The sequence below is a fragment of the Protomyctophum bolini genome (assembly GCF_963924005.1).
Source record: "Protomyctophum bolini genome assembly, chromosome: 7".
Taxonomy (NCBI): Eukaryota; Metazoa; Chordata; class Actinopteri; order Myctophiformes; family Myctophidae; genus Protomyctophum; species Protomyctophum bolini.
Genome location: NC_137868.1, coordinates 22,635,400 through 22,648,606, shown reverse-complemented (window position 1 = coordinate 22,648,606; position 13,207 = coordinate 22,635,400). Strand labels below are relative to the sequence as shown.

At 42.0% G+C, this 13,207-nt stretch overlaps 1 protein-coding gene across 1 annotated transcript in view; it reads right to left on the bottom strand.

Moving 5' to 3' along the window:
• The window catches only part of lmna (lamin A), a 34,497-nt gene extending 23,268 nt beyond the window's left edge, over positions 1-11,229 (bottom strand). The window contains exons 1-2 of the mRNA XM_080768727.1: positions 11,098-11,229; positions 8,298-8,704 (exon numbers count right to left, since the gene is read on the bottom strand). Coding sequence (XP_080624853.1) covers positions 8,298-8,647 — 350 coding nt within the window. The 5' untranslated portion in view covers positions 8,648-8,704; positions 11,098-11,229. The remainder of the gene's footprint in view (positions 1-8,297; positions 8,705-11,097) is intronic.
• Positions 11,230-13,207: the final 1,978 nt, after the last annotated feature.

Here is a 13,207-nt window from a genome sequence, read left to right as displayed (position 1 = left end):
AGTACACATGGTGCAAGTTCTCTTGCACAAAGAAAATCAGACCCGTCTGAACTGAGTGGTACTGTACTGTGTGTGTGTGTGTGTGTGTGTGTGTGTGTTTTTTTAGTTCAAGATGTGTTTGAAAACAGCAGATCTAGCAGATCAGCTATTCCCCTGGCAACTGCTCAGTCCGGCTATCGAATAATAGCCGACGCTTGCAATGGGTTCAGAATCATGAATAACCCCTAGTAGTTTGACATTGAAAAGCATAATTCAAATTAGATTTTTTTGGCTATAAGTTTCCAATGGTACCACAACGTTCAAGTCAACCCCTGAATTTACCATGATCCACAATTTATATAATAATCAATTTTGTTATTGTTGTTGTTATTTGACCATAGAAATTACTATAAGGATAAATAAAAAACGTCACACACTTTCATATGAACTTCTCTGCTCAGGATCTTTTCAAAGGCTGTGGGTGTGATCATTTATCTGTCAGCTTTCAGTTTTATCGCTCCATATGGAATCTTTAAACGTTAACCGATTGATTTCATTGGCACAATTTAGAAATCTTCTCATAAATTAATGTGTTATTGGGTTTTTTATCTTCTGTTCTTTGCTTGTTTTTACAGTAAGTTTGTCTTTATCCTGTTCTTATTTAAATTGTATGATTCTCTTGTGCTATGACTTTTGTAATCTCTGAATCATTGAAAAGATGAATAGCTGAGTAGAATGAATGAGTCAGGTTGGTCAGTATACAAACCAATGTATTGTAATTTGTAACCAAGACCAAGTATTACAAATTCTGATTCTGAACATAAAGGAATATGTTCAAATTGCAGTATGACGTTTTTTTCTCGTTGTGTATTTCCCATAATAAGCTAAACTATTTTTATATCCTTGATAGCATGTCACTCTACATCCCAAAGGCTCCTGCCAATTCTCTGACAGACTGACACTATCAGGAAAAGTGGAAATCGGTTTTGGGTTGCATCCAAATTCACGGAGGCTTCTTTGAACCTAGACTACTGCCCTGGCACTGCTCAACTTGAGAGAATCTTGTCTCCTGTCATATAATACATGCTGAGGTCATAGTAGTAGAGAGCGGGTTTGCCCTGGAGGCTGCCAGAGAGCACAGATAACATGATCAAAACACATGGGAAAGGAAGCAGCACAATGAACTCTAACGGTGCACATTTCTAAACCTGACTTTAAATCCAGTAGTTGTGAAATCTAAATGACTACATGGTCTTCAGGTAGCATATTACCAGCTACTTAACTTTGCACAATGTTGGAGAATTTTAGGTAAAAGGCGAGTTGTGACTGATTTCACATACAGTAGCATGATTCACAGACAAGAAATATTAATCAAAACTAGCAACATTTCATCTGATGGTGAAATAACTAACTTTAGCCTACTACTGAAGTTATTACTTCACCACCAATGAATATCTGTATAATGAAGTTGTGTATTACTGGTGTGTTATGCCATCAACTTTTCCATACAATGAATGAAATGATTTGTATTTATTACTGGCCTGGACACTACTGAGTGTGGAGCTTACAGCAACTAATCAGTGAGGCCAAAAGAAAGCATTATTTTGTCCATTTTAGGTAGAGAATTTTAAGGGAAACATTTATAACAATGTGCAGCCGCTTGTACAGTCTGTCCTCTTACACAGAATCTGACAATGGTTTGGATGTTTGTTGCGTTACCTTGGGAACAGGGGGAAATGCCCCAGGCTAAAAGTAGAAGTTTACCCATAGAAATTCTGGTTATTTCAAGTACTTGTGGCTAATAATAATCAACTTTATCTTAGGGCTGGGCAATATGTACTAAATCAAATATCACAATATTATTGACCTAAACATTTGTGCCATATTACAATCTCAAATGTTATCTAGTCTCATTTCACTGTCTGTACCATATATCCAGCTCTGCTTTACTTCTTGTGACATAGCCCTCTTCAACCTTGCCTACAGCCTACTGTGTCTTGTATTATATAATGTGAGGACCTGTGTTGTCCTTTTGCCCTGTGTGACTGTGAATATGTACTATTTAATGTAGTAAGTTAATAATATGACTTTGCCAAACTCCAATACACTTCTGTACTTCGAAATCAAGACACTGACTTAAGATCCACAAATAGCATTTGAGGGTATAGGAAAATAGGAAATGGTCAGAATATATAATCCGTTTTGATTTTGATAGTTTATTGCAAGGAGATTTTGGTTATGGTCACGCCAAGCAGCACACCCGCAAAAACCAAACAGTGCTGAAATTATCACACAAACAAATGACGCCATCCCCAAATCTATGATGTTTGGACATCATAGATAATGTCATTTCAGAGTTGCCTGTATGGTAAATAAGGAAATGACAATAGCTATCATTCTAATTCAAGGAAATGAGATTTGTGCTATATGATAGCGTTCTTCCCATTGTGTTCACCAGTAGCCATGAACAGGATTTATGAGGGCATCCACATCACTTTGGGTCCATATACAGTATACTGTAAGTCAGCCACATGGCCTCATACAGTAGCCTTTATGTTCTGAAAATCTACCATGTAACACCAGTAACTTAATGTACAAAATGTGATTTTTAGATATTTTTTTTTATACCAATAGCAAGCTGCAATGTACAGTACAGTAGGCCTTTGTTGCACAAGAACAAGGTGCACCAAGTAGTGTCTATACTGTGCACATTTTGATCCATTTATGAAACAGTGAAACACTGTCCAAACAATGTTTGCTCAAATTCACACCCATTGTCTAACTGTTTGGTTACCTGTTGCCCCACCCTAAGCCAAATCTATGCCAAAGGGTGTGGCAAGCTTTGTTAAATCTCTGCTTTCATGCAGTCACATTAGATTGAGAAATCCAGAAAAGGAAATTGGTGGTTTAATTTTTGAGACTTAAGTTCAGTACTTTTTCTACTACGGGCGGAGACTTTGATCGTATACAATTAGGCTATTGAATAAAGAAGCGACTTGAAGATGAATTAAAGCTTTAATCCAAATCTTATTTTAATGAATAAAACATTAACCAATATGTATAGTAATTGCGACCGAAGGTAACTATGGAACTATGGAAACTATGGAATCGAGAATTTCCCGTCAGTTAGTGTGTCAGGCACCATGTGACATCATCAGGGATGGAGATGTGGAGACCCTGATGTCATAGTAAATGCTACCTGCTGTCGCAGTTAAACCCATATATCTGACCCTTAGATCTCCATATATGGATATATTTCAGAACCTGACATTCCATATGTTGATCCTTCCCCATCCATCATTCCTCTTCGATGTCTCCCTTTAGACTTATACCTGTCCATTCAAATTTCAAACTCTAGATGGGCCTGCCCCAAAGTTATTAATGCAGCCGTGCCCGGCAGCCGGCAAAAACTAGAGTTCTCAACAGGCACACCTATCCATTAAAACTCTAGATGGGCCTGCCCCAAAGTCATTAGTGCAGCCGCGCCCGGCAGCCGGCGAAAACTAGAGTTCTCAACAGGCCCGAGAATTAAGGCCCGGCCCTACCTGGGCCCTCATCAAACCCTGTACACTCGAGAGAATGTCCCCGTTACCACCCTTAGATCTCCATATATATGGACCTGTATATATATGGACCTGTTCTGACATTCCATATGTTGATCTGACCTCATCAAACCCTGTACACTCCATGCTCCATATATGGCCAGTACAGAATTCATTCCATGTTGATCTGACCCCCCATGCCAAAGCGCCAGCGCTCACCCAACAGTCTGCCGTCAACAAGGCGGATGTTGTATGTCGCGTTATGTAGGTCCACTACTGGGTGGTAAGTAGACCTTCCCAAAACCAAGAAGCCCAATATCAGAATCAACTTTATTGTCACAGGTGTAAAACAGACAGTGAATTTAGTTTTTGTTCCATCGTTTGTTATTTCCATAACAATATCCATAATAACTCCCCTGTCTTGACCACGGTAGATTCCCTGTTGGAGGAGTAGTGATAATATTTTCATGCAGTAGACTATTCTAGATGAGTGACATTAACAATTACCTATACCCGTTTGGTCAACGCTACTAGTGATCATTTTGTTAAGTGAACATTTTTCCAAAATTGTCTATGTCCTGCCAGTGACAACCAGAAGCAGGTCCTTACTACAAAGTATCAGGTTTCATGAACACAGCTGGAGGCTAGGCTAGGCACGAGACAACAGAGAGGCGCCTATATTCAGTACTGGAAGCTAAATGACTAAACAAGGCCTTGACAAATCTATGAACACGAGGCCAAAGTCCTGTGGCTCCTGCTACAACACACACTAACACAGTCACTACCTTTTTCTGTTCCTACTGTACCTTCGTCATAAACTTATTTTTCTAGCCCTGCTGCCCCTGGTTTAAGTTAACATCCCAATAACACTTCAAGTAGTTATAAAAACTTAACACCTGTTTCAAGCATTTCAAGTATTTTGTTTTTCTACAGTGTTTTCAGAGGACAGGTTAGCATTCCAGGTCCAGAGCTTGGAGTCTTGCCTCAGGGAAGGGACAGCATATGTTCCAATGGTAATGCATACAAACTGACAAATAGGGGCTGAACAGGTGTGCTTAGTCAACAGATTGATTATTGACAACCACCTGTTGCTGTCCATTTTTTTTTTTTACTTGGGAGGGATAATCAAAGGCACTGTGCAAAATATAAATCATACGACATATCTGAAGTTCTAGTAATGTAATGCTCTGCAGGCACACCTCAGGCAGATCAGAATAGTCCTGGAGCATGTATTAATAACAAATGACAGAGAACCCCCTATTCTAGATCTCTAGTGCTTGACTTCTTGTATAGGCTCCAGAAAGCCAACTCATTCCTGTCCTGCAGGGCTGTGAAAAAACAAAAAAGAACTTGAGTCACCACCCTGTCACACGCCCATGCCAAGACTCCCCCGAGTGAGCACCATGGCAACTAAACACTGACCAAACATGCTCGCTGGCTGCAGACAGAGGCGGCCCACACTGGATTGAGTGATGCCTTTGGACAGCACGTGTGTAAAAAGATCTGCTTCCCTCAGGAAACGATGGGACTCATTGAGCTTTGACGTACAGTATTTCTAGTGCTGTAGCTTGGGAATGATAAAACAACACAATGAGATGGGGGAGGTTTTTTAGGAGGTGGAGGAATTTAACAATACTCTTCTAGCAACAGTTACTGCTCAGTCACACGCATGGGTTTGCTTTTTCCACGCCAAAATCAACATCATCTTTAATTAACTACCCATAATCCCGACTATGACTGCCATCACTCAACACACCATAACTCTCAGTATGGAACACACAGACACTGCTGATTCTGTAATCATCGGTCAACGCCCAAACACGCAACTGCAAACAAAGAATCATCTTACCAGACTGTTCACACCCTCACCTACAGCAATGTTCATTGAACGTTGCATAGCTCACGTTCAGCAGCTCCCTCAGTTTAGTGAAAACCCAATAACAATGCAAGAACATAGTCCTCCAATGTGCTCTCTGTGAGCAGGCTTTGTTGGTTGGGTACTGAAAATCTAGTGTGTTGAAATTAACTTGGCAACAGGTTTTAATTGAAAACATTTGCCAAGAGACAACTTCTCTCAACATGCTGCCTATTCTTTCACTCCATAAGGACAGAACCATGCCGAAATAATAGGCCAAGGCATTCAAATCTCACGTATAAAAAGCAATAATGTTAATTGACTTGACCTTTCAGCCAGATTAATTTTCACATAGGTGAGTGCAATATAATAGAGCATGATACAGCGAGGTTGGACACAATGCATCACCATTTTCTCAGACTCACTGTAACCTGAGGTGTACTTTGCAACATCCAGGAGACATTCCAGGAGAGTCACCGCACGCTGAGGCCTGCTAGGAATGGAGAATGCCTTTCACGATTTCCCTCTAAAGCCAGCAAGTCTACCACTAACTTCACTTCACCAGGCTTTCCACCTCAGAGGAAAGCGTATACATATCTATTCTACGTCCGAGCATAGACATAGTAACGCCCCGTCTGCCTCTGATTGGCCTACCGACACTTCCCGTCTGTCCTTCGAGACGCGAGGTTACACCGTGGTGGGAAATAGAGAATGACAGCTTGGCATCGCGACAGAACTTGTATTTTTGTAGAAGAGGCAAACTAATATCGTTTATGCCGTTTGCTTTGATTAAATTATTTGATTTGGGTGTGTTCTAAATTAAAGTGTCAGTGTTGATTATCGTGCATTATTCTAATTACAGTAAACTAATACTATTATACTAAAAAGATAAAGCTCAAGGGAAAAGATACATTTTTAAGGTTAAGGTTTCAAGGTTACACTGTATACATAAACGGCTTAAACAATATATTAGTTTGCCTCTTCTACAAAACATTAGCCCTGAAACATGACTGCCATGATGATTATCATGACAGTCATGACGTACTTCACCCTATTTTTGGCACTCGCTGCATTTACAAGTTTTCCGTATATATAAACATTCAGATTTCAAATATAAAGTACTCACATTTTGTCCCACGGGTGTTAGCTAGTAGCAGCCCAAACGCTAGCACTGCTGCATCCCGCGTTCTTTAATAAAAAGCATTTTTGTCCGAGCGCCCCGGCTACTTTTTTCAAACGGGGTTCGTTTGGGAAATTCCACAGTTGCACACCGGGAGCGCACTCGCCTATTAGTCTGTATTGGCAGGGCGGTCAGAGTACCTATATCGAACACACCGAGTGCCACCCTCCTCCCGACCGATAGGGGCGCGTAGTTGAAAGCCAATGGGAAAATAACAGCTCGGTAGGCCAATCAGAGGCAGGCGGGGCGTTACCATGTCTATGCTCGGACGTAGAATAGATATATACGCTAGAGGAAAGCCTGGTCTGCGTTACTAAATTGCCATGCATGGCTCATTCTCTCGTACCCTGCGGCTTTTATTGGGAAAAATCGGTTTTAGGGAAAGGAAGTTCCAGATTGAGGGTTCCGGCCTGATGACTACAAAACAATGACTACAACATGACGTAACGATATCATCCACTTCCGACTGGATCATAAACCTGAAAAGGAATGCTGCCCAGGCCAGTCTACCACTAGTTTATTTAAGCTCAAATGTAATTTTGAGCCAGCTGATTGAGTTCCAAATGTTCCTTTGGTGATAGGTGTGTGCGTGTGTGTGTGTGTGTGTGTGTGTGTGTGTGTCCAATTAAAGGCAATTTCATTATTTGAATGAATGAATGAATGAATGAATTCATTAATTCATTCATTCATTCATTAACAACTTTTGTGTGCTTTAAAATGACTGAAGCCAGTAAGAGAATGTACCAATTCCAAGTCTGAGCAAGATTCCTTCATCATGCATGGAGTGTTCGGTCTGCTTGGAACCATAGTGGACCCTAGTAGACCCTCGAGTTAAAAATCTAATTTGGTCTTAACTGAAGAGTACAGACTGTTTGTTAAAGGTGGAGTCCTTACTAGCATGTGAGTCACCCCCAAAGCACCCATGGGCTTAAAGTTGTACTATAATTTGTTACTACTTTCCACACCTTTAAACACCAGGAGGAGGGCTGTGCTCTACTAAAGCGAGGCATGTCAAACTACTGTACAGTGTACACACCTCCTTCAGGGGAATTCCTGAGCCTGCTTTGCTTGAGTGTCAGAATAATGGCTAGGTATTCATAGAATAATGGCTAGGTATGCATTCTAGGTGGAGAGTGGGAGTGTTACACCACCTCTGTTCTGCTGTTGCAATTGTTGCTACACTATACTGCTCTTGCCAGTCAATGTTTAAATGCTTTATAATAAGATGAAACATTGCATTCAGAGTGACAAACCTGCACTGGATGATTTGCCTCAACAATTGTGGAGAGATAATGATACTATAAGATCTGTCATCAAATTAATGAGTTGTCTTTGATGCTTCACATCTTGGGTCCATAAATCTGTTTTCAGAAATTAAGCATGCTTAGGGTATAGTGTGATAAATGCCAAATTTCCATTGTTTAAATTTACAGTAATCTTTCAAGCTGTAACTGTAAAAAATGAAGGGAATGCCTAGGATGCACAGACAGGAAAGCTCAGCCTGTGTGTGTGTGTGTGTGTGTGTGTGTGTGTGTGTGTGTGTGTGTGTGTGTGGCTGCTCAACAAGTGAGGTATTGCAGCTGTCCGTGCTCAGACAGAGACAGACATACATACATATACACCCATAGCTGCGTAATGGAGTGGTTAGGCACCGCTCAAAAATCATACTTTGTGGCTCACAGTCACTACAGGACAACAGTCTCCACCCCCATTCATAGCTCCACCCGCATGCTGCTCCTACCTGGTTTTGAGCTCCATGTACTCCTCCCTGATCTTGCCCAACTCCAGCTGCAGGCGTGCACGTTCCTTAGCTACTTGGTCCAGTGTTTTGCGAGCATCAGCCAGCTCCGTCTCGTAAGCTGCCTTCATGCCCGTTACCTCACGGCTGACCTCTGTGTCAGACTCCGTGATGCGCAGCCGCAGGCCGGCATTCTCTATCTCCAGCGAGCGAACCTTGTCGATGTAGATGGCCAGCCGATCGTTCAGGTTACACAGGTCCTCCTTCTCCTGGAGCCGGGTGATGCGGGTCGGGGAGAGTGGGCTGCTGACCGTGGCATCGCGGCTAGTGCGCTTGTGGCTGGGGGTTTCCATGGTAACAATATCAGAGGTGGTTCGGGGAGAGGTGCGGGAAAGGAAGTGAGTCACTGGCTGCGGAGAGGGAAGGGAGAGGAAGGGTTAGATGGAAGCCTATGTATGAAGCCTTCCCAACACACGCATCAATTCAAATCATGGGGTGATTCATACATCGATGCAGTTTGCTTTGAAGACAGGATCTGGCCTTGAACTTGATCCCTGCCTGGGCAGGCCCAGTACTGGCTCTGTTTACAGTTATGCATGATAGTTGACTCTACTGTGGGCTATTCTTTCCATAGTGAGTTATTCTGAATGAATGAATGATTTAATTACCATCTCCAATGCCATATTTGTATAGTGCATGGTTAAATATCAATAGAGAGAACTTGTGTACAGACCAGGCATATAATGTTTTGTTTCTTCTTTTTTCTCTCACACTCTATGACTGTCCTTTATTGCTAATTGGAGAATTTACAATTTCTTGCTTTTGTTCAACTCTTAAGGGCTGTATTTTGCGTGTCTTAAGTACCAGGTCTTATTCCCTAACTTGAGTAAACTAAAGACCTGGAGGCGTGCGTGATCAATGCCATTTGGCTATTCTGAGTGGCCAAAGAGCATTGATCACGCCTCCAGGTCTTTAGTTTACTCAAGTTAGGGAATAAGACCTGGTACTTAAGACACGCAAAATACAGCCCTTAGTGTCCCTAGTGACCTCTCTGATTCAGATGAACAGGTTAGAGAGTAAACTGTGCCTCAAGCATCATGTTGCTGCTGGAGTGGTTAAACCCCCTCACACTCGCTCAGGTCAATATGATGCACATTTCTCACAGACATGCGTAACTTCACAGAACACACACACACACACAAATTGGAAGCAATTACAATGCCTCTAAAAACATACCGTCCCATCCCAGGATCAACAAGAACATCCAAACAATATTTCCATCTTTTTTATATTTTTTTATCCCACGATTTTGTAACCCATTTTTCACCCGTGTGTCAATCATCTAATGTGATCCTGGGCTATACACACCCTCCACCAACCTAGTCCCCATATATGGGGGACAAGGGGAGAGCAACGGACTTGAACTCTTGCTTCCTTCACGCCTGAGTGTCCAAGTTGCTCCTTTACACCTGACAGGGGGGAGTTTCCCTGGTTGGACGTAGCGCGTGGAAGGAACATGTTATTCCAACCAGTTCCTTTCCCCTCCATCAGGCGCCCCGGCTGGCCAGGGGGAGGCAGTTTAGTGACCAGGATTACTGCATGTTTTTTGTGAGGGTACCTACCCTAGGGGACACGGGGAATATTTCCCTCTTTCATCAGCTTTGTCTACAAAGAGCAACTAACAGACCGCTATCAGTCCACCAGTCATTAACTGTAATTGATGTGTCTCCACCCACATCCACTTGCTCAGAATCCTGCCTGATTCTTGATTCCACAGTGTTGACTCATTAGTCATTACATAAACTAATATGGCAGAATACCCTGATAAGGGCATAAATTCAAATCTCGTTGAGATGGGAAGCTGTAAAAAGCTAGTGAAATTGGAGGCTATAGTAATGCATTCATAATAGATGCATATAATATGAACATGTTATTTGATCTAATGATCTCAAGACTTTTACTTAGTTATGTGTCAATAGATCTTCCTGACTTAAGACAAATCTATGTAAAACATATGTTTAACTTGTATGAAAACCTTAAAGCAGTAGTTGTCAGAGACTGAAAAATGTCTGCAATTTCAAAACATCAACAGTAGGGCTACAATGAGTCAACAGAGGGTGCTAAACTACATTTAGGTATTTGTCACACTATAATCAAAACCTAGTATCATTCAAACAGTACTGTTAAAGACTATATATGGTTATATCAAGTTGCTGTTCCACTCCCGATAAGATATCCATCAGCAGATGGAGTATTTCACTAAGGTGATGGGTTAATAAATGAATTATTTGGCTCCATCCCTCCCAACCCACAGCAAGAAACGCATGTCCAAACATGGAAAACAAGTACATACACTACAGACACAATACTTTGCCGCTAACTAAACAAAACAAGTTTACATTCACCATTTTACAAAACATAGGATATGAAAAAATATGAACTGCTAATAGTTTGCTCAAGTCTGCTTGAGTTAACTGACCAAGTTTAAACTCTAGTTCTACAGCACTACCAGTAAACTAGAAAGTGAAAACTACAGTATAACTGCCATTTATAAACTACAAGAGCCAACCTGTGTTCATCTCTACACCTCCATTCATGAATCATCCATAGAAACAGATCATTCCAACCAATCATTTCAAACCTTATCTTGGGTGTGTGAGCTTCATTCTCAACTGCAGTCTTCAGTAAAGACTAAGTCAGCGTACCCTTTTTAGAAGTTTACCAGCTGTTGTTTTTAGTGTGTATTTTAGTGTCTGTTGCGCACTGTATGTGCGGGTGTGTGTTGCGTGTGTATGCATCATACCCTTCAGAAGTGTTGGGAAAGGGATCCGTTAAAAAATGCAGCCTTGCTGTCCGTGGGTGGGTGTGTATGTGTCTTTGGCTCGCGCCCTGAACTGGCTGCCTTGCAGTTTCACACTGCACATGTACCTAGCACTGAAGCGGGAGAGAAAGGGGGTGTGGACAGTGGAAAGAGAAGGGAGAGGAGGGGGAGGCATCGGGGAGGAGTCAGGCTAGAGCTAGACAGTCATCGCACACAAGACAAGACAGACGCATTACAGAGGCAGAGAACGAGTCTGTGCCTCTATCTTTCTTTACCTCCTGCCCCTCTCTTTTCCTCTTTCAAATCAGTGGTGTCAGGGACAGGCTTATATTATGAGTTTTTACATGTAGTCTGTAAATGAGTGTGTGTGTGTGTGTGTGTGTGTGTGTGTGTGTCATTAAAATATCCAAAACTGGGCATCTTCTGGTGAGTGCGTGTATGGATGTGTAACCAAACCTTCTTGCAACTACTAACTCATAGGCAGTATAAAACTATGTGGGAGAATGTTCAAAAGAAACACTCGCATCCCTGCATTTGACCAAAGCACACACTGCACAAACTGCACATTGATCCATTCTAGAAAAACCAAAGTACCTGCAAATCGGTCATGTCTGTCATATGGTAGCGATGGTCTCAACCATTGGAGTAAATGGACCTTTCTGCCAGGTATTCCAGTATATCAAAGCAGCGAGAAATCCACAGGTTTTTGCCCAAACATCTCCACTGAAAGACATTCCCACAGGTCATCTTCAAAGTCTCAATGTATCTGCTACTCAACACCAAGATTATTCTGGGCTCATATTTATTGCATCGGGGTGGAGTTAATGGAATCATGAATCCAATCAAGTTCTGGTGCTGGTGTGTGTGTGTGTGTGTGTGTGTGTGTGTGTGTGTGTGTGTGTGTGTGTGTGTGTGTGTGTGTGTGTGTGTGTGTGTGTGTGTGTTTAAACAGTGCTTGGTGACCTCTCTGTTTTTGGGCATAGGACGGGCATAGGATGGGCACTGTGGTGAGTGGGAGTACCCTTGCTCAGCCCTGTCTGTGGAAAGGAGGCATCACCACAGTATATGCGGCCTTGCCCTGAGTCACACAGCCCATAGACAAACAGTTTACTTGTTCAGCAGCCCACTTCCTCCTGCCTCCCTGTGTCAGGCTGTTGGCCCTCGTGTTTCTATGGAATTCTTGCTTACAAAGAACACGTAGTTCATCAGTTAAATATTTCTCTTCAGTGAGTGTATGTTGAATTACTGGCTACAAACCCTCATCTGTGAAATACTACTCTATACGGGAACAGATTCCAGTTTTCACTGTTCACATTCTGTTTGTGACCCAGTCAAAACACTCATCATCCTAGACCTAGTTCATGGGACCCTCAAATGTTAGCCAAATGAAGAACCACTTATATTCAAGCTAAGAATGTCAAGCAAACAATATATGTAGCATGGCTGAGATACTGCAGAATGAAATACCTGAGGCACTTGTCAAGAGAGAAAAGATAAGAGTAGGCATGACAGCTTGTGATGCAACGCACCAGACATGACAAGCAATGAAACGCAATAACGCATGCCAGCAGTGAGCGCTGCTGCTCTGGCCTGAATTACTCCCCTCCCCTTTCCATGAACCAACTGAACTCCAAGAGGACAGCACAAATAAACAAATAAGAATAGATTATAAAAAGACATGCTCATTGGCCACCTAGGAACAGTTGGTGGCTGGTGCATAAGCACTACAGTTCTAGTATTTGTTTCATAGCAGTAGTAATTTCCTCTTGGGGACAATAAGGTCTAAAATGTCTAAAGTCTAGCACAGTGGGCCAGATATTCTTGCTTCAAAACCTGAAACATCCCATGCCTGTTGGATAGAAAACAGCATAGAAAACAGCTTCCCTTTTTTAATCTATGTTCTTGCTTCGTTTTCAATCACTGATGTATTACACATGTAGCTTTGTATAATCCAGTTTAATTCCCATATTTGCTTATCATTGGGCAAGGTACACTTGAGATATGGTTGCCATGATTTGTCCTTGACAGGCAGGTGCTTTTCTACGCCACAACCACAACTGAGAAAAACACTAACAAAGGGCACTGTTTAAAC